A 22,589-nucleotide genomic window follows, 5' to 3' on the forward strand; every position below is an offset into this window, starting at 1 on the left:
CAGATGTCAGAGCGTATTTTGGGAAGCTTCCTGCGCTCCTATTCGTTTACCTTTCAAGTTCAAGTGAAACGGTCGGGGAGAATCAGATGCTCGGTACAATGTGTGCCCTGACAGGGCTGTAATTTCACATTTCAAAGTCAGAATGAAGAAACATGGCCGGGTGGAGCCTCTACAGCACGGTGGTTTCTGCACATTTACAGTCCTGCATGTTGTTTAGTGTTTAAGGTTTGGTTTTTATGGCTCGGTAAGAACAAATCATGGAATAAGTAGCACTACCAGACATGAATAATGTGATATTTTTAATTTTTATGCACTAGAATGATCAAAATGGTCACAAAATGCTAAATTTATGATAAATAATGGAGTGTTTTCTCTGAATAGTGAATAAAAGATATTAAACAATCAAAAGTAGCAAAAATTACTTAGATTTCCTGTTTATCTGACAAATTACGATGGAAATTTAACCACTTGGAAGCCTTAAATACCAAATAGAAGATATTAAAGAACCAAAAGCAACAGAAATGCATTATATTTCTTGTTTATTTGAATAATTATGATGAAACTTTAACCATTTGGAAGCCTTAAATACCAAATAGAAGATATTAAAGAAACAAAAGTGACAGAAACTAGCTATATTTCTTGTTTATTAGAATAATTACAATGGAAATTTAACCACTTGTAAGTCATAAATACCATGTAGATGATTTTAAACAACCAAAATTAACAGGAATTTGTTAGATTTCCTGTTTATCTGAACAATTATGACAAAAAATGAGCCAACTGTGTGCTTTAGTGGAAGACAAGGTAAGTTAAATGCAAAAATTTGCAACCTTACCATAGCAGAAATTAGGTCAAGGGCATTCTTTCTCTGACCTTCTGCTTTATTTTATCCATTTTATGATGGAAATGTGACAGCAGAGAGCTCTGGATCACCACACAGATGATGCTTAAAAATCTAAAATAACAGAAATTTGTTAGATTTCTTTTTTTATCTGAATAATTGGGACCAAACTTCTGCCACTTGTGAAAAAAATAAATTGCATTTTTGTCATTTTGAACCTGCAAATGGCTCCATAGCTTCTGATAAAGCAGAAGAAAAGTGACACAAAACAAACTGTGTTTAAATCCTCTCCACTCAGCTGATAGGGGACAGTAAATGTAATTCTCTTTTTATTATTAATAATATTATATCTGAGCAGGATCATACAGGCGACAAAGCAATCCTGCTTTAATTTCCTCAGAGATGCTTAGTCTGAGTTTGGACTCACACACCTTCTTCCCTACAGGTTCTAATAAGTCTGGAGCTTCTAATAACTGCTGTCGCGATGGAAACACCTCCCATCCTCACCTCCTCCTCACCACGTATAAACTCACTTGTTGAGATTCACTTTCTGTTTGCGCTCAAAGATCACGACTCTCCCGCACGTCGCAGCTCGTTTCCGCTTCATTTTTTCATCGTAGTTGTCGTACATGAGCTGATTGTTTTCCGTGGAGGAGCTTTTAACAGCTTCTGTCCCTCCGACTCTCTCACGGCTGCGTTCAAATCACGTTTGTGGATCGAGACCGAAGCGTTGCAGCGTTTTTATTTTCTTCTTCCAAACAGCGACTGAAATCCAGACGCAATGCAGGTACAGCGAGTGTTTTTATCACTTTGAGCTTTAGTTTACTCGTTGCTGTGTAAGATCCAGACGGATTAAACCTGTGGCACTTTACAAGTCTCACAATTTAAATGAAAATGACACAAAATAGATTTTAGTGACGGATGCACTATGTTAGTTAATGAGGAGGACTCTTTACAGGTAGTAGTACAGCTGCAGGTCAAGTAGAACCAGAAAATAGATTAATATGACCCCTTTTAAACCGGCATATTGTGTATCATATTATTGGGATATTGTTATTGATTATTGATGGACTCATATAGAAGCTTTTTGATATATTCTGGTGTGTTCATATATTTTTAAAATGCTGATCATCTGTCTCTTGTATCCAAAATCTGCACCCCCAAAGAAACCAAAGTAAACAAAAAGTACTGAAATGTAAATTTACTTCAGTAAAGTACAATTAACTGAAGACCAGATGTTCAAAAATGTTCAGCTGGGCGACAAATTAAAGGAAAAGCCGACATAAAGTGAAGCTTAAATGCACTTTGGCATTGATTCTTCACTTCTCTGGGACTCTACAGGAGGTTCAGAGCATCATTCTACTAAAAAAATGATCCCTGATTTGGTGTTTTGATGACACTGGTGGAGAGTATCCTACAGATGTTAAACTGAGCTGAGATCTGGTGACTTTAAAGGTGATAGCGTATGATCCGCGTCATGTTTCGTCATAAAGAATCAAAGGAGTTCACTGAACAACGTTCAACAACTTGATTTGCACCGACTGTTTCCTATAAGAAGCTAAAAATTCCCCCAACAGAATAACAGAGCCACAGGATCCGGTCACTGTAGCGGTCAAGGATTCAGGGTTTTCCTTTAATTTGTCACCCATCTTTGCTGTTAATTACAGTAGAGCATGTGGACCATATGTGCCATGCTGACTTTAGGGCAAATACTAAAGCAGCATGGTTTGTTTTCTTTTATGAATGTGATGTTTTTGGAGCTGAATTACTGACTTAACCATATGGCAAACGGAAATAAAAGCAGGTTTGGCAACATGAGTAAAAGCCAGGATAGGAGCACATGACACGACTCTGTGTGTTTGTGTGTTTGACGTGTGTTTGTGTGTGTTTGATGTACGTGTGCAGGGAGGTAACATATGTGAGGATTAGTGGAGATCGATCGGTTGCCCACAGTGTTCATGATAACTTCTCTGATCACAGGCAGCATCTGACCCGCTGCTCAGCACACATGGCTTCTTTCCTTTTAATAATGCAGCGCTCCGGTTGTTAAGACCCCAAATCACCTCCTTCTCCCCTGATCCTGCATAACCACAGTCTCTTAACACGTGGTTGCAGAGAATTTCACAGGTTACCAGATGATTTTATCTCACCGATGTTTCATAATTTGCTGTTGAAGCCAATAAACTTTAATCGCTGAATAAATGGTCAGAAAATGTTGAGCCTGTTTCAGACAATCCAGAAGAGTCTGTGCTGCATATGTGTATGAGACTGTTCTTTGTTCTCGAATGTGTGCTCATGCATTTTTAAATGTGATTGCCTGACTAGCCGACGTGGATGCACACAACAGTTTAGTGTAAATGTGACTGTATATTTTTGGATTACAGCGTCAGTCTTGGTGTTTTCCTCCTCGTCATCATTCGCCACACCGCTGCAGCCATCTCTGATCTTTTATTGATGCCGTTTTAAGGAGTGTGAATTATTGAGCGACGTTCTGGATGCCGCGTATGCTTTGGCATCCTTCCGTATTCAAATAGGGTGCCGAGGGGACCGAGGAGCTCCCCAGGTGGCGGTTCTGTCCATGTTCACTAAAAACTCTTTACATCAGCTGCTCTATAGCCTCCAACACTGAGCTGTTTTATTCATACACCGTTTATTATAACAAGTAAATGAGTGCAGAGGCTGTGTGCAGAGACTAAGAAACAGGGGGGAAGAGAATTTAAAAAAGGACAAAAAAAAAGTCAAACTGCTACCAAATAATCAAAAAACAAAAGGAAAGAAAATCTAAATCTACTAAAACACACAATCCGACAATAAAATGGTGCTAGAAGTATATTTATATTATTTTACAGAATATCATTTGTGCTGTTTAAGCTCTAACACTGAAAAAAATTGAGATTATCACAGAAGTATGAATCTAAATATAGAAACGCTGAGTGTAAGTCGAGAAGATGTCCTGTGGTGGTGAAAATAACCAGAAACAAGAGAACTCACATGTCCTTGTTCCCAGAAGTGCTGCTGTAACACGAATAAAAGAAGGTTTTTCAGTTTTGTCTGTAGTTTTCCTACAAATGAGCATGTTTGTGCAAAACTTCTTAACCTCCTTGATACACTAAAACAAAAGAAAAGCAGAAAACGAAGTAAACTGATCCACTCATGCCTGCTAAACTGAAACATTTTCGATATAAATGCACATTTTAGGTGCAAAGAGCATCAAAAATGAGAGTATTTACCCTCTTCAAATGGTGTTCATACCAAGCATGCATTTGAGGATCAAAGCATTGATTGCAAACATATTGATCCATTTATCCAAGTAGCTACAATTCTTATAATTCTTCATGATATACACTATTTTATCTGTGGTTGACATGCTTTTGTTTTGCAGTGCAGTGTATATTTTCTTTGCTTTTGTGTGTCAAAGTCTGTTTCCTCTCACTTTAACCAGAAGGTGACCTCAGCTCTGACCCCAATTTGTCATCTCTGTCCTGCTCCAACCACAGGGGGTAGTTTCATAGAAAATGTAGTTTAGATGGAAAGAGCTGCGGGTTCAGGCTCTGCTGAAGCAAATAAAATCATTAAACCTGCATCAAGCAATATTAGAATTCGTTTGTGTCCATCTGATGAGTCCAGTAAGTCGTCTTCTTTTAAATCTGCTTCGGGCAATCAGCAGTTCTTCAGGGAAATATCTGCTTCGTTAGCTGCTAATGATTCCTCATTTTGTATACGTGCAGCTAAGAATGATGCAGGTGAAAAGGAATCAAAACAGGCTGAGAGATGCTAAACGTTCTGCAGAGATGATTCTACAACTCAACTGTCAGCGAGGAAGATAAAAAAAAACATGTTTGTGTTCTAGTAAAGCAATCTGTTTAATGACAGAAGTAATTAAGAAAAGGTGATTAGAAGAAAACAGAGCAGGTGTGTGTTGCTAAATTAACCACATGGAGGCTAGCAGAGCTGCAAAAATTCATTCAAATAATTAAACAAAACTAAACTCCCTATTCAAATAAACAGTAATTAACCAATTAGTGCAAACGACTGCCTCAGAACACACATCACAGAAAGCACAAGACACCAGTAGTTTCTAACATATCTGAACAGCTGTTAACAGAAGCTACATTTCTACAGTTAAATCACATCCACCCTGACTGTGAGTTGGCTGCAGATTTAAACCTCAGGTGTGACAACTGCTGCAGATTGATTGGTGGAAATAACTGGGTGGCGTCCAATCAGAGACGGCAGTAGGCAGAGAGAGGAACCAGGAAGCTCCAGGACAGTCATCTGTGATTGGAGACAGGTGGAGTCTGGAGCTGCTCTTAACCCTACTGCAGGTCAAAATGACCCGTTTTAAAGTTTAATAACGTGGGGAAAAAAATATTTTCAGAGTGAAACTTCTAACGTCCAAATTTTCAACATTTTTTGGTGGAAAAGGGGAATGCTAAAAAAAATGTTTCTTAAGGACATTCACCAAAAAATCTATCAAAATCCACCGCTGGATTTTGGTTGATTTTTTATGTGAATGTTCTTAAAGAAAATAGAAGTTTTACTGATATATATATATGTAATCACTTTAGATATTTGTCGGATTTTCTGGAAGATTTTTGCTCATTTTTTGAAAATATTTACAAGAATTTTCTTGCCAAATTTGGGGGATTTTTTGTAATAAAACTTTTAAGGAAATATTAGAATTTTCTTCCTGAAGGTTTTACAAATGTTCAGAAATTTGAGGATTTTTTTTTTTTTTTTTTACAGAATTTTTGGATTTTTTCAGACAAGGAAATAATATTTTCTGGTGCCTTTAAATTAGGACAACAGGGGGGTTAAGCCAGGTATATTCAAAATACTAGTGATGGGAAGTTCGGCTCTTTTCACAGAGCTGGCTCTTTTGGCTCCCAAACAGCTCCTAATTTAGTATTACTTGTAGCCTCATATTATATTTTTCTAACCTGTCACATTTGTGTATTGATAAACGTCTTTGCATTCAGTGTTTTTATGAGAAACCTCATAATTTCCTCATTTAGTGCATTTGTTCTCTTCCAAAAGCAGGCATTCTTACTGTTGTTTAATATTTTAATCAAACTTTTTTTGCACAAAAAGAAATGAACAAAACACTGCACACAAACCCACAGAACAGAAACAAACCAAACTCAGTATTCAAATTGTATAAATGTCCTCAGTGCAGGTGAGATGCCTGAGCTTGGACGGGCTGATAGGATTTTTTCTTTAAGTGAGTATCTGCCCTGTTTTTGAGAAGATTCGCTCAGATGGAAGAGAAGTTGCCACAACACAGTCTCTCCTCCATCATCTTCTTCAGGTGGGGCAGACTGAGGCCTTGGCCTGCCTCCAGCTCAGTGGGTCATCTACTGGTTGGATGAGGGGCTCCTCAAGATAAGACCTCACTTCCATTACAGCATCAGTTGTAGGATTTCTCCTGTAGTTCTCTCATCAAAGAGCCTCCACACAGCAGAAGTCTGTGGTTCCTCCTCCGCTAATGGTGGAGGTGGCTGGGTGTTTATTCTCTAAAGTGCCTCATCAACAGCTCTATTGTCACTGAAGGCATGCTTCTTAAACCCAGGATCCAGTAACGTGGTTTCTGCGAGGACAGTGTTAAACTCCATACTCCCATTAAAAAGTTGGGAGTCGACTCTCACTTGATGGGATCACCAAGGATCCACCACAAAAAGGAAAGTACACTCCAAGCAGATGTGCTTCAAGTCTACAAGCTGCTTTTACATTTCAGCAGTCATGTGAGCCACGTGAAAATACTTAACTAGCAGTAGTGAAGTTTAAATTCTCCTCTGATGTATGCTTTGAGATTCAGCGCTTTCTTTTTGCTTAGACTATAATCCTTGTCTGAATGTCAGTTTTGTGGCATTCAGAGAAGGATTTTCATTGTTACTGGTTTGTCTGCGTAGAAAATGTCACCAAGGTAGGAGTTTTAAAACTCTGGTACACTGAGATTTACCTGGTGCTGGTGAAAGTCAAGTTTTCTTTTTACTCACCACTATTCAACAACATGGAGTCAGGCTTCTGGGGTTTCATACATGAACAACCTAAAGATCCAGTCACCTCTCGCCGTATCAATATTCCTCTCAAAAATTGGTTTCCGGTTCAAACGTGTGGTAAAATTTCTCCATATTAAAACTTGCCATTTTGTAGCATCTCACATTCTAGAAGAGGCAATGATGTAGAGTTACATTTAGACCATTTAAAGGTCCCATGTGGTAAAAATCCATTTTTATTGTGTTTTGTGGTTGTTCAAAAACTGCTGACATAAAATAAAACATTTTAACAGATAAAGACATTTACTTCTACCATTCCTCAAGGGCTCCTACAAATAGTCACCCTTCCAGCTTTACAAGTGAGCAAGAATTAGACTTATGTGGTGTGGCTTTCAATCACAGATGCAAAGAGAGTTTTCTTCCTGAAGGGGGCGTGAACAGCAGCAACTTATTGGTTTTCAGAGCCAACAGCCGGTTTAGGGCAGCCCGAAAGGCAGGTGTTGCACAATCGAGGCGAAGTGAACCATCTTTGCAGTATTTTGAGGTGAAAAACTGAAAGACAACCTGTTGGGGCATACAAGCTTTAATTAATTTGCTGAAAATAGGAACAATATGGAACCTTTAAAGTTAAGAAGGGATTATTTTCAATGGAAAAATACTCTAAATATGTGACTTTGCTACTCAGAGTTGAATTTTTATCAATGTTTTGAGAAGTACTTTCTCAGGAAAAGACTTCAGAAGGGTGAAAAGAATTTTGACTCTGGTGACTACAACATGGTCGAGGCAAAAATGAAGAATAAACAGGTACCATCAGCCCCAACGGCGAAGACTAAGATCACAGTGGACCACATCCCAACACTTCGGGACCTGCCTCAAAGAAAGACTTCCATTGTGGCCAGCAAACTGCCTGGTTGATGGTTCAACGTTTTGCGATCATCCCAGCACCCACTTCATTTCTACCTACTGTTTACATTTAGTTTACTTTTCTCCATTGTATGTATTCTCTGAGAACAAGTTATATACGAAGCCAAATACTTGAGAACAACTGCTGACTGTCAGGCACATAACTGTCAAACATTGTGTGAATTTGTTTCACAAGGCCTTGGACGTACAGCCAACACAACCTCTATCTTTCTCCAAAATCAAATATGTTGCAGAATTGACTTAATCAATTGTCAGACAGTTATCTTTAGGTTTGGAAGAGACACACAAATCATAGCTAAGTATCAAAAGAGGAAAAAAAAAGAGATGTCCATTTCCATTCTCCTAATCTGAGGTTTGGTCCGTTTTAAGCATTAAAAAAATCCTCTTTTCTCTTTTAAAAGGCTTTTTTCTGTCTCCCTCAGGCAGATGAGAAGGCAGTGGATGGCGGTTTGCTGCCTGACGCCAATGGGAAAGATCCAAACCAGGGCGGGCAGACCGATGGCTCCAAGTGGCAGAAACCACGGCTGTCGCGTAAATCACTCATGAAGTGCTGTCTTGTCAAGTGGATCATCGCCAGCACCACACAACAAGGGCCAGGTAGAAGCACAACAAAGGACACACCACTGGGCTAAGAACAATACTGAATATCTGCATGATTGTGTGCAACAACAGCAGTGGTGAGAACGACTAGTATAGCAGGAGTGTGCTACAGAATACATGAATTTTAAAGCACCTGTCCCGTCTACGGTATAGATCGACATTTAAAATGCTATGTTCTCGCCCTTCTTCCTTTTCTTTCAGTGTCTACAGCGCAAAACTCTCTCCTCACTCAATGCCACGTTATTTCAGCAGTTAATCAGTCAATGAATGGACCCCTGAGGCTTTCGCTGTCGAGTCTCAAATATATTTTTACCTCCTTTTCGATTTTCTATCACACACAAACAAACAGCAGCTGTCATCCTCTCTGACTGCCTCACCTCTGAGATTTTATTTCCTTGCAATATTTAAAGAACAGCACAGAACATAGTGGAAAACTGTGCAATATAGGAGAAGTGACAGTTTTTAGAGGAAGATCAGACTGTCCTCCTCTTGCTTCCTCTACATGCCCCCATTTTCTTGGTTTATCTAAATTATTGACATTGCCCTTCTGTGCAGGCTTCCAGGTCAGACATTTCTCACTCTGTTCCACCACTATCACATTTTGTCTCGCTTTCTTAATGTGCAAACAATCCCTTTGGATTCACTGTCCCACTTTTATCTGAAAAACACAAAGAGAAGCTGAGAGAATTTGACTCTGGCTTCTAGAAACAACCTCCTGTTGTCATCCTTTTACTGCAGACTGATGGTCATGTGCCTTGGACAGGAAAACAGGGACAGAACAAAAGCTCTAATGCCCCACAAACCATCACATAAAACCATTTTACCTGTTTAACTGGAGCATTATATAATTCTATACATGCCTGAATCGGACATCAGCAAGGGAATGGTTTATTTATGAGTGTGTCTGCAGTGAAACGACAAAATAATGACACTAAAATCTACTCAGTGCTGCATTTTATGAACTCAAACACAGCATCATTTCTCGATTATAGTATTTTTGTCTATGAGGACTGTGGAAATGGAAATATTTCTTAAGGTTTGACCACATTTCCAGCATTTTACTGAAACTTCATCCCCATCTACTGGTGTGTGGACTTTATAGCAGCTGAATGTCTCCTGCACCGCCCTCCGTCTACGGCAGATGGTGGTCTGCACTCGTACCACACAAATAATAACAGGATTAGCTCATAGAGTTCCAAGAGATGTACTTACTACAGATGTGATTTAATACAGCTAAATCAGACACAAAGCATCCATGAAGTGTGGAGCTAAAAGAGGGTTGATACCAGTCTTCACCATCCAGACATGTAAAATCTAAATTTTCAAGACCAGCTCTGGTGAAAGTCAAGTTTTGAGCATTTCCACCTTTAAGTTGTAGTAAAAACACAGATTGTTGGATTTCATTGCTAACAAACCCAAAGAATCAGTCATGTCCACATCACTATAACTCTTCAGAACCCTTTTGAATACATATGGCTGAATTACTCCAATAATACTACTTGCCATAGAATAGATTTAGACTGGTGTGCTTGAGCTGCAGTGAGAGAGGAAGAGTGCATTGACACGGAGGTGGGGACTTTATAGATCCTTTAAATTTAAGGCCTTTTTAATGCAGGACAGGGTTACTTTCTGGAAAAAGCTTCTTAAAATGCACCTCTGACACACAGAGATTATTTTTTCAGAGTTGAATCAGCAACAGTTTAAACAAAGACTGTTTAAATAAAAATCTTTAACTTTTCAACTTTGATGTTAACATTGTGAAGGAAAGAAATACTCTCTTTTCCCTTTTTGAGGTATTTCCTTGCAGGTTACATCTGTCAACTAGTCACCTTACATCAAGTTGTAGAACCTCTAGATCACCTCAAATGATCCTACAGGTTATCACCTCTAATTTCTCTTCCTATTTGCTTCTTCCAAGCTGAGGCTTTGAGCATATTCAGGCCCTCGGCGTCCCTAATATGACCCTGAGAAAGGCAGATGCTGCAAAAAAAGATTCATGGGAGAGGGACAATTGACGTTACAGAGTAGACAAGTTGTCTCCTGATGAAGGAATTACCAGACCTTTTGCTGAGCTCCTTACCATCACGTGTCACTCCATTTCCCATGGTTATCTACAATTCGTTTATCTTTTATGTGCTACAATATTCCAGATCCCCCTCTTACCTTTTTGTTGTCACACCTTTGCTATTTACAAGTAGACAATGCTTAGACCTAAAGTATAAAGTCAATGGGACTATTTGATCAGCTTAATTTTTTTCTAAGTTTAAGAAACTTGTATGTGCAAATGACTAATATTTCTCAGCTTGCCTAGCCCAAGACTTTAATATAGCCAGGTTACAGATGTTTAAATTTTAACAAGCTTTTGCATTTATCATGTGACATTTGGTAGAAGGATTGTTACCTTTGGATACAGCCAAGCTACCCATTTTTGATGATCTTGATGATGATCTTGTTGATGATGTTGACGATGATGATAATGATCATATTGACGATGATAATTTATATGGACAACGATGATGATGATGATGGTGATGCCATCATAAGTACACAATTGTTACAATGTTTACTTTTATCCTTGCTGACCGAATAAACTACTACTACTACTACTACTACTACAACAATTGTTTAGCAGACTCCTTGACTCAATTATCCTTTACTTCTGTTGTCTAACCCTCAGTCACTGATTAGCAACCATTTGCAAATTAACCACTATTTACCTTGGCAGTTACATGCAGCTCCCTCCCTACCATTTGATCCGTCCCCTGACACTCCCATAAAATACCCTGAAAATGCTCCGGGCCGACTTACCTTTGCAGACCCATACTCTGTGTCGGTAAATCAACCGTATTACCGGAAATACCAATGAAACACACCACTACAGAAAACTCTGAAGGACGAGGAGTGAAATTTCTTCAACACTTCACATTGGGCCGTAGTCTAAATATGGCATTCCTTACAACTCAATATATACCCAAGGTTGAAGAGAATCATCAGAGTTGATGCTGCCAGTGCTCACATCACTGGTTGTATCACTCCTCCTGATACCAGTAAACGTTTTTCTCAACATAAGCCATCCAAGTCTCCAGAGTGTCCACAAATCTGCCTCCCCTCATCTCTCAACCTCGCAGAATTCCTTAACAAACATGAAGGATGATATTCTGAGCTTGTATATAATTTGATGTTAGTTAAAAAAAAAAAAAAAAACAGACATTTTTCTCTGCATTTGAGGTGAACTGCTGACTGGAGAAGGTTGTTCAGATTGTGTTCGATTGGCTTACTCCTAATGGAAATACTGAAAATGAAATGGCGTTTACAATAATTGTCATAGCATTTTAGCTTGTATTTTCTTAGGTAATAGGTTCTCAGTTTCCAGAGGTGTACATCTAGATTTTTTTCCTTTTTTTTTGATTTGCAATTTAACATCTGATAGAAGCTGGACAAAACTTCTTGGTAGATGAAGTCGTCTTGCATCCTTTTCACTCTGCCTTGTATGTATATGCTGTTTGAGGCCTCTTTTGAAAGACAATTTCTTGCCCCAAAAAAAAGAGCTATGAGCACAAAGAAAAAACTTTCAGCGATGGGAAAGTTGCCTGAGTGACGAGCAGCGACAGTTTGTGATTGATGGTGTGGGTCTGTGAGCTGTAATGCTGCTCTCACTGCAGTCATTAAAGCCTGATGGTGAGACTGATGGCTGCACTGTCTGCATGCTTAAGCCACCTTTACTCTTGTCTGTATTTAATAGAAGAACTGGGATAGATCAGCACTTAGGGCGCATTAAACAGCATAGTGTTGCATTATTTTTATGACGGGTGAGTTCCCATGTGAGCTCGTACATCTGGCGTGTTTGGTTGAGTAGAGTTGACCCTCGCATCGACAGAATTGCAAAAATCCACATTTGCGCGGATGAAGTAACTAGTTCCTGTCCCGTTGACGCATAAAAGCTATATGATATTAGAAGGATAGAGTGTAAAATGTAGGATGGTGGCATTCAAAAAGCACAAAAAATTTCCCACATTTTAGCTAAGTGTCACATTTTTCTGTTAGCATACAACTTTAGCATTGAGTTCTTCCGCAGCTCTCGGACTGAGATTTCTGTGTATTTTTGGAATAGCATTGCGCTGTTTCAGAAGCTGTTTGACTGCTTGACATTAAGGAAAAATCCATTTGAAGTCTTTAACTTACATAAAGCCTCCCCGGCCATCGAAATGCATATCTGGCCCACTTTCTCAGCCCGTTCACAGACCAATGTTTTACCTCTCAACAATTGATTTGCTCCCCGCCCCCCTTTCCTACTTAAACTGAGTCCATTACATTGGTGCAGACTCATCAGTATGTGAACTCATATTCTTCTTTACTCTCATTATCCTCCAACACAGCATAATCATGCAGCGACTCAGCAGCAGTAGGACTCGTGGAAAAAGTATTCGACGCATGCATGTGAGCTGCCGAGGCCGCCGGCAGCAGCATGTACCTCTGAGGCGTGCAGTGCACCTCTGCAACACGGATATTCACTTTAGCTTTATTACGATGCCATAAACGAAGCACTGTTTTTACAGTCGCGCTTGTTCTCGTTGTTTTTTCCAGCTCTGAGTGGAGCCCATCTCAGTTATTGAGTGTTCGCATCGCCCAAAACAAACCCAGTAGACACGAGCAGCGCCACACAGGGCAGGGCTGGCTCCTTCACTCTAAGTGCTGTTCATATCCCAGCCATCAGCAGATGCGGATCAATGCTTGGTTTTACAGTTTTGCATCCTTGAAATGACTGCGCAAATAAAGACCGCTTAGACTGTCAATCAGAGACTATTAGTAAAGAAATTCCTTCAGTAACAGCCCACCCACACCACCGACCTCAAACACACATGTAACACTAACACAGCCCAGGACGGAGCAGACGGAGTGAAGGGGAGCCCAGAGTTGATGGTGTTGTTGGTCCTAAAATGAACCAGGATGTGAAATATTGCTGAGTATCAACCGAGATGGATCAAGTGGAGGCAACTTTGGATGATTTGGGGCAACTGAGAACCTCTGATTTTATATTTTGCTCTTGATGGACGGTGGACCTGTTCACTTAACGAAGCAATCCCTCTGTTTGCTTTTGTCCTAATTGGTCAGCGGTTCAAGTCTGGCAATAACTGCTGATGCTTGTACAACTGCACTGATTTAAAAAATAAAAGGAGGCGACTGGAAGAAGGAGATGGTCGGCAGCAGGTGATGTCTGCAGATGAAAGCTGCTCAGTTTTGAATCAGAGGAAGGTTTGCTAGAATCAAGGATTTTTTTTTTTGGAAGAAGGTTTTGCAGAGGTGACATCTAATGCAAGGCAACAATGGGTTTGGATGGCATGGAAGTAATTGCCATTATTGTTGTTATTGGACTATTTATTGTGGTGCTCAAACAGTTTGGGATTTGGGAGCCGTTGTCGCTGGAAGGTAAGACACAAAGAAATAGAGAAATTAAACTTGCTAAAAACTTCTGTATTTGCAGCACAATAATATTATTGGTATTTAACTTAGTTGACATCACAATCATAAGTAACTGAAGTTACACTGGCTGTAAACTGTTAAAGAATAGGTTCACACAGTGTTTTTGGTCAGTGTAAAAGTTCTTTTTGTTCGTTTGTATAAGACTTATCAGTACAGAATTCCTTTTTGTGTTTCCTTGGACACTTTCTGTCTGAGCGGAAGTGTACGGGACAAAAAGGAAAACTGAAAAGACTAACTTTGAAAGCTGTCTTAATGGACAAAAGCTTTCAAGGTTGTTTTGAAGACAGATCTGAAAATGCATGAGCCTATTCTTTAACAGTGCATTCACCGTGTTCATGACATTTGGATTAAGCCAAATATTTTTCTACACTCTTCTCACTTTCTCCTTTGTCTTTTCCAACCCTCTATTTGTGTGACTTTCTTGTAAAGATGGTGAGTACAGCACGGGTGTATTCCTCCATACATTATTATTATATTACTTAATTTATTCCTAGCTGTCTTTTCAATAGGCTCCCTGCTAATTCTGTATTCAACCGTAAGTTTTGTTTGCTTTTTTCCCCCTTAAGCCGAAACCTTTTCTCATAGTGAACATGCTTATTCGTCTAGCACAGGTTTGAGTAAATACTTCATTTTAAGTGGAAGCTGGACATACTGGCTCTCTGCTTTTAGTTCAGGAGAAACGCATCTTAGATCACCTCTTGCATGCTCCTTTCTATTTGACTTTGAACGATTAAAGCTCCTTTCCAGTCATTAATTACAACCTAAAAAACTCAAAACTGCCTATCAAAGTTACATATTTAAACAAAACTATCCCTTCATGTTCTTTACACTTTTACCTCTCTGCACCTCTTCACCACCCGCTGCAGCTTGAGCACACCAGCTCACTGCTGTTCAGACACTGAGAAACTATTCTACGGTGTACAGTGACAAATTAGTTCTAGTAGTGGAGTAATTCAGCCGTACATGTTAGAACCAGGTAACAATTCTGACAAAGAATGATCAAATCCTATCCTGCAAGCTTGTGTGGAAAGGCTCCAGTATGGTGTTATCTGCTTTTTCCTGCTCATAATGCGTCTTCTGGCACAGAAAAAAAAACACAATATGCAGATTATAACAAAGGAAAAACATCTTGCTTTAAAATTTTAAAAATGAAGCTACATATAATTGCATATATTTCAAGTAGCACAACCACTCCAAGCAAGAAGTTATTAGGGATGTTGCAGTATACCGGATATTGACAAAACCGTATTTCTTAAAATGTAATAGTGATATAATACACACGAGTAATCCGGCATAGGAACCACATACAGTACAGCTATGGTTTGTCTTCTATGCCCTTTACTATGTTGAGTGTATTTCATTTAGACAAAGAGACAAAATTCACAATAAACCTCAGAGACAAACATGAATTTGATTGATCACACTGTTTTTTTTAAGATATATTTTCTAAGGACCTCAGATAATGGCTTTTTTGACAAAAACCGATATGCCAATATTGTCCAACTCTCAATTTCCGATTCCAATATCAACTGATACCGATATATGTGGGCTATTTAGCTAATTTTAGGTAGCATCGCATGACTCCTGTCGTGGAATTAACACATCATGCCTGATTTTATTGTGATCCCCCATCGCTTGCATTCTCAAATGATCGATAACGATATTGATCAATATAAAATTTTTATGTCAGCATTGAGCCAATAATATCTGTGGGCCGATATTTTTGGACAGCCCTAATATTTTCCATATATTTTGAGATAATATTGCTAACACTAACACCAATATTCGTGAATGCTTTTGGACATGAGAATCTAAAACTCTGAAATTATGATAATTAATTTTTCTCATGCATTTAGCACCAAATCCACCTATGCCACTGATTTTTACACAATGCTGAATGATTCAAAACTAGTGAGTATTGTAGGAAATGATGAATTTGAGAATGACTGCTATTTCTAACAATGTGACAGCAAAATGTCCACACTGAAGAAGGTTTCTAATTCCTATCAAACTGCTCTGATGCACTAAATCTGCTTTTTTCCTCCTCTAATCGCTCCAGTTTCCTTGCCACAAGTTCCTTGAGTTTGTTTTACCACTTTTCTATCTTTCCTTCAGACTCATTTTCTTGTTTTAGTCTGATGCTGTACATTCTTCTCATGCCATTGTATCTCCCACCTTTTTCCTTCTCCCACCTTTCCTTCTTCAACCCCTCCACTTTTGCTTTTAAATTTTACATTTCTTTAAAGATGGTGAGCATTTTGAGTTATTTGACATCATTTCCATTTATTTATCTTCTTGATTTTCCACTATTTTCAACTCCTCCACTGGCCTCCATTTCCTTTTTCTTTCTTTCTTGCCTTACCACTATATCCGCCCTCTTTTCCTCCTCCTGCCCTCCGCCTCTCCCTCTTTTCTCTGTTTCCGTGCGACAGACAGCTGTGACAGCGATCTTGAGCTCTCGATGGTGCGTCACCAGCCTGAAGGCCTCGAGCAGCTCCAAGCCCAGACCCAGTTCACCAGGAAGGAGCTGCAGTCGCTTTACAGAGGCTTCAAGAACGTATGAAAACAAACAGTTAGCACAGTCAGGGCCAAGCTCCTCATCAGAACTCAGTGGTTTTGGTTTTAAAAGGACAAGATTTTGCAAAGATTTTTATGTAGCTTCCCTCGGTCTGTTGCTTTGAAAATGGTATTAACATGTTACAAGTGTTCAAATTGTTTAATTATGGAGTTAAGAAAGGAAATTTCTGATGAAATTTAGAATTCCTTCAGCTAAATATACACTTAAATGGTTAAAAAGTAAATAGACACTCAAAAATGTATATTCTGTATGTAGCTGTTCAATCATCTCATTTTAAATTCATTCTTGTGCTGCTCCAGAAACCTCGTCTCTCCCGGAAGCCGTCCACAAGGTTTTTGTAACCGACTTCAGGGATTCACTTCGTATTGGCCACAAGAGCATTAGTGAGGTCCGGTAGTTCAGGGCGGTCAGGGCTCAGACAGCATCTCAACTTAAGGACCAAAATCTTTACTTTGTCATGTCTTGATTCATGGCAGCAGTACACCAATGTTTTGAAAAGCAGGTGACTTTGTTGTTAAATGTTTAAGGTTAAGCAGCTCGAGTTGAAGCGATATATATATTTTAGCCTTCAGCAGGCGTTGGTGAAACACAAAAACAGTTAATGGCTGTCATGTGCCATTGAAAGAAGCAAAGCTCCATCATGGTTCTCACCAGGATTTTTTTACAGTGTAACGGCAGGTCCTCCCACACGCGCACGCACGCGCTCGCGCACGTGCAATAGCCTCCATTAAATCTCGCGAGTGGCCGGCCCAGATGTCAGCCAATGAGCGTCATGCAGATGCTCCATATGCTCGTGATTTAGGTCACTATTCACCATACATGGCATCACGGAAACAACCGAGACATGCTAATTGTAACCCTGAGATTGGAAGCGACTCTTAATTTTAGACGGGAACGGGTCAATCGACAGGAAAGTACGGCTGAGGTGGGGAGACATAAATTAACCTAGATAGGCACCAGTCGATAAAAACAAACGCACATGGCGTTATCTGTCAAAATAACAGCGTAGCGGCCCTAATCACAGCGTAATCTTTTAAACTGACAATGTAACGGCCCATTACGACAGTGTAATGGCCCGTTACGCTCCGTTACGCTGAAATGCGCTGGCGAGAACCCTGTCCATTAAATAACTCAGAAAGCCTTGGAGTCTTGCCAGTCTTTTCTTTCAAGGTGAAACAACTAAAACAAGAACAGCTGGAGGTAAAATAAGATGAACTCAAAAACTTGAATTGCCCTAAGAATAAAGGAGAGTCAAGCCCTAGACGGTTGTGCATGCTATTTGAGGTTTCTGGTGAGAAACTGAATTCCCCAAGTTTAGTAAAAACAGCCAGTATCTAGAAACTAATCCAGACATTTGAGCATGTTCAACATGAGCCGATACAAAACTACAGCAGCAGAGCTATGTAGGGAAGTAAAAAAATACAGTAAGGGCCTTATAAATAAATGAAAGGATGTGTCTGTGATGTCTTAGACAAAGGGGGAGCCACCCAACCTGAAAACAAACATGAGGATTATAATTCTCACCAAGTGCTAAGTAGTTGAGTCATGTATGGATAAAATGTCAACATAAACCAAGAGTTGCCTCAAAAAGTCCTGTACAAGAAACCTTTTTTTTTTTATCCCAACTTGTTCATCAGTTTGGTCAGGTTATATTTAAATGTAATCCAACTCTCAAGATACTTGTACTTGTCAATAAATGTACCATACCTGGTGAGTTTAAATGACGTTTTGGTTTTCATAATCTCATGTTTCTTAGTTTGCTTTTCACGTGTTGTTATTGTCCTGTTAAAGAAAACTGTTAAAGCAAAAAAATTTCTCTTGCATCTAAATCAAATGTTGGGCATTTTCTCAACTGCTTACACACATTTCTAATTCCATTCGTCGCTGTGTTTTCTCTGCATAGATAATAAGCTCGTAAGTGCTTAAACATGCTCTTCTCAGCTGAGTATTTCATTTCCAGCTCTTCTCTCCCTCTGGTGACCACAACTGTGCACTGTAGTCGCTGTACAACTGTTTCTGCTCAGCTTGATGCTGATAAATAGTTTTTACAAGCTTCTGCAAAGCCACCAATGCCTTGTTAAGTCATTCTTTATCTAATAAATTAAAGATTTCAAGTTATGATCCTAGCCTTTTCATGGAAGCACTAATGGTTGTGTTGATATACTAATATAATCCTGGATTTTATTTTGGAATGTTCTATATGATTCACAAATGCCAAATTTCTGCGTCTGTTCATTATTGAGGCAAATAATTAGAATCTAAACTATACTGTTGTGGTCACAGAGCATAATCTGCAGTGCTAGATGTTTGCTGTGGTAATTTTTTATTTTTTTTAAATTGTTGACTTTTCTTCTACTTTTCAACAGGAATGTCCCAGTGGACTCGTGGATGAAGAAACATTCAAGACCATTTACTCACAGTTCTTCCCTCAAGGAGGTAAAGCATGTTACTGGATAATGTAAACCACCACAGAAATGAAATATTGATATCGTATTAATAAATCACACGTGATAATATAAATAATCCAGCACTAAAAGTAGTTATGTGGTTGATATAGGAACAACATACAGTACAGTTATGGTGACAGACTGTTTCTTTTTCATCAAATTTTCTGCTTTTATATTGTTGTTGTGAATTATTTTGGCCACAGTAATCTAAATGTGTGACATAAAAAAACAGAAACAATAATCTGGTATGTTAAAGGTGCAGTACGTATTTTCCAGATACTACTTCTTAGTAATCGTGCAACTTTGACATAAAATTAGGCAAATTTCACAAACCAGGTAATTTATCTAACTCCAAATCTCAAGACAACCAAAGTTAGTAAAACACTGGGATTACCAAAGGTGATTCCTTGTTAAATTTTCATCCTGTATTTCCATTATTTTCTCTCAGATGCGACCACATATGCACATTTCTTGTTCAACGCGTTCGACATGGACAGAAATGGTTCCATCCGGTTTGAGGTGAGAACACCAGAGGCTGTGTGTTTATTTATGTTATTTTAAAATCAATTATTTTTCTTCATAAGACACTTAAATATTTGAAATTGCCTTTGCAGGACTTTGTGATAGGACTGTCTGTGTTGCTTAGAGGCTCTGTCACGGAGAAACTCCGATGGGCTTTTAATCTGTATGACATCAACAAGGACGGCTACATTACCAAAGAGGTGCAGTCAGTTTTCATGAGAACAAAAAATCCAAATGTGTTGCAGTGTAGTGATTTCTGCAGATGTGCTGAATGTCTGTTTTGTGTCTTTACTCCTGCAGGAAATGTTGGCAATAATGACGTCCATCTATGATATGATGGGCAGGTACACTTTACCCAGTGTCAGGGACGATTCCCCCTTTGAGCACGTGGAGAAATTCTTCCAGGTTTGTTAAATCTCAGTCTAATACTAGGCATGTAAATATAAACCAACTGTCAAACCTAATTCAATAATGTACAACAGCTCTGTCATAGATTCTACTTTGATGAAGTTTATACAGATTTTGGACACCAAAAATGTGATAATTCTACTTTTTGTTTATTTTAGCATCAAAGTGTCCCAAATATTTTGCCCTACTCATGTATGATAATGAAGTGAACCGAACTCTGTGTAGTTTAATACAATCCAGAGCATCACAAACACTATGGTGCCCATAATAAACATAAAGTAGAATCCTGATCTTTTTCACATCGGCCACATCTGAAAATGCAGACGTTTTGTGAACGTAGAATATAAGGCAGGGCTCTTCTATTGGATCATGTTGTGTGCTGAGTGGATATTATTACATTTAGATATTGTAGTGTTTTTGACCCATTAGCTATTATCTTTGTCATGTGAAAAAAAAAATAGACTTTTGACAATCAAATGGAACTTTAACAGACGAATGATGCCAATTTAATGCACAAAGCCAAAAAAATTGCCTTAACAGGATGTTATGCAACTGTAGCACACTGTTAGCTTAGCTTCTAAAATATTCTAATCTGTTGTATCAAACCAGAGCAGGATGGATGTTGATCTACTTCCACTCCACTGCAGTTCAGAGGCAAATATTACAAATTTTGCTTCACTACATTGATTTGATTATATAAATTACTGGTTAATGTGCAGATTAAGCTAAATAATACAAAATATAATCAATAATAAAATCATTACAATGAGATCAAGATAGACATTATTGATCTAGAGAGTAAATTCATAAGCAGATAAACTATATAAAGTCAATAAATCACCTTAACCAGCTCCAACATTAAAGTGATGAACACATTAAAACATCAACAATTATAATCTAATAAGCCACTCTTGGCATTGGATTAGATTTGTTTGAGTGCTTCTACTTTTATTTCCTTCAGTGTATTTTGATGCTAATATTGTTGGACTTTTACTGAAGTTTAAATGGATGACTCTGACTTTAACAGATATTTCTGCTGTGTGGTATTGATACTTGACTAATGCACAAACTATTGCACTCACTTATCGATTAAAGCTGAAAAGTTTCTCCTTTACATGTCAGAAAATGGATCGTAACAGAGACGGAGTGGTGACTATAGATGAATTCATAGAAACCTGCCAAAAGGTAAATCAATCCTCAAACTTTAAAGTTAAACCACGTAGTGACTGACTGAGTTCATGCAGCAGCCGAACATTTTCTCTTGTACCTCTGTTGTTTTCTCAACAGGATGAAAACATAATGGCTTCCATGCAGCTCTTTGAGAACGTCATCTAGTTTGTGCAGAATAACTGGAGAGCAGTAACGCTCATAGTGCTTCCAGCTGCAGCCTCCTGAATAATTCCATTCATCCTGAAGAGGAAAAACTGAGTCATGCAACACATTCAACACCAACTTTCCAGTCAAACTGTTCAGTGCAGAGAAAAGTCACCAAATCACCTGAAGAAGAAATGTTTCTTTGCATGACAGTTTTATTTTGTGTTTGAAGGAAACCAAGAACATGTCATCAGAACCAGATGAGCACGAGTTTATGCCTGACCTTAAAAAAAGCATGTGATGCAACACACTCTGAACACAAACAAGGGGGATTATTTCTCAGCACTTTGAAACAAATGAGGAACTTTGTTACTGTATTGTAAAAATAAAAGTTTGCTTCTGGTTTTTAGATTTTCACATGAACATGATGCCCAGTCCTTCTTTTGTTGACCTAAAACCTGCTCAAATCAACCTTTACTTGCTGGTAATCCTGTTGAACCTCCTCTATTTTATGTTCTAGTTTCAGAAAAGCATCTGGTTTGTGCTCAGACTTTTCCACATTTTTATCTTCTTTCAGCTTCTGGGGCAACACATGATCTGTGAAAGCAGTGGGATGATCACTTCCAAATGAAATGCGTGATAAATTGCATTATTCACCCTGTATGGATTTTAATATCTAGCAAGTGATTACATCAGATTCGCTGCATTGTATTTGATGTTGTGTAACTGTAAAGCTGCAAAAAAAAAAGCAATAAATTAAAGTTTGAAGCAACTTTTTGCATGGATGCATCACTGTTCTCAGTTAGAGGAAAAGTTAAAGTGAACAAAGCTCCAGCTGTGTAAAATGGACCCGCAGGAGGATTCTGTAAACACATGACAGAGAGCACAGCTTCAAAACCACTTTCCCATTTCTTAGCCTTTTGAACAGTCTCATCTTCTGGAACAATCGTCTCTCTTGTTCTGCATCCTTTGACTTCTCTAGTCTCTCTGCATCATCGTCTTGGTATTTCACACAAAACAAGTTATTAAAGGTTCTGACTCCATAAAACATCCTCCACATCCCCATTAATGTAAAGTCTAATCCCAGTTGTTAGATTTCTGGTTGTAACAGTAGTTTGTGTTAACAATGAAGCTGAAATTCAGTCACCTTTAAATGTCATCGTGAAATTTCCCCAGTTGATTGTTTACACTGAGAAATGAGGAATTACCTATCTAAATATGCATTAAGTTGCATAAATTTCCAAAACAGAAATTTGAATATTAGATGAAACCAGCTTCAAAATCATGATTTTATTCTGTTGGAATATTAGAGTCAGTGGTTTTAACAGACAGGATTCTGGATATCTCTTTTAAGTACTGTCAATAGCCAGAATAAGTCGTTTTTTTCCAAGTTTTTAGGAATAAAATATTGTAGTTATGGATAGTATTTGAACACACCACTGTTTTACACCCTGGAGGAATAAAAAAGTGGAACATTT

General features: G+C 38.6%; 1 protein-coding gene across 2 annotated transcripts; it reads left to right on the top strand.

Annotated features, from left to right (window-relative positions):
* Positions 1 to 1,369: 1,369 nt before the first annotated feature.
* Positions 1,370 to 21,883, top strand: LOC110957695 (calsenilin-like). 2 transcript variants are annotated; one of them, XM_022203868.2, is made up of 9 exons: positions 1,370 to 1,628; positions 8,184 to 8,358; positions 16,275 to 16,399; positions 18,787 to 18,856; positions 19,316 to 19,386; positions 19,482 to 19,589; positions 19,690 to 19,794; positions 20,920 to 20,982; positions 21,085 to 21,883. In XM_022203868.2, the coding sequence occupies exons 1-9, from the start codon at positions 1,623 to 1,625 to the stop codon at positions 21,130 to 21,132; spliced, it is 771 nt and encodes a 256-aa protein (XP_022059560.1). In that variant the 5' UTR covers positions 1,370 to 1,622; the 3' UTR covers positions 21,133 to 21,883. The 2 variants fall into 2 exon arrangements, with proteins under 2 accessions (XP_022059560.1, XP_022059561.1); XM_022203869.2 differs by lacking the exons at positions 1,370 to 1,628; positions 8,184 to 8,358 and adding an exon at positions 11,770 to 13,788.
* Positions 21,884 to 22,589: the final 706 nt, after the last annotated feature.

This window comes from Acanthochromis polyacanthus, chromosome 18, assembly GCF_021347895.1.
Source record: "Acanthochromis polyacanthus isolate Apoly-LR-REF ecotype Palm Island chromosome 18, KAUST_Apoly_ChrSc, whole genome shotgun sequence".
Classification (NCBI taxonomy): domain Eukaryota; kingdom Metazoa; phylum Chordata; class Actinopteri; family Pomacentridae; genus Acanthochromis; species Acanthochromis polyacanthus.

Coding starts and splice junctions, on each gene's coding strand:
- LOC110957695 (XM_022203868.2), top strand. Junction 8,359..16,274: donor CACCACACAACAAGGGCCAG/GTAGAAGCACAA, acceptor TCCGTGCGACAG/ACAGCTGTGACAGCGATCTT. Junction 18,857..19,315: donor ACAGTTCTTCCCTCAAGGAG/GTAAAGCATGTT, acceptor ATTTTCTCTCAG/ATGCGACCACATATGCACAT.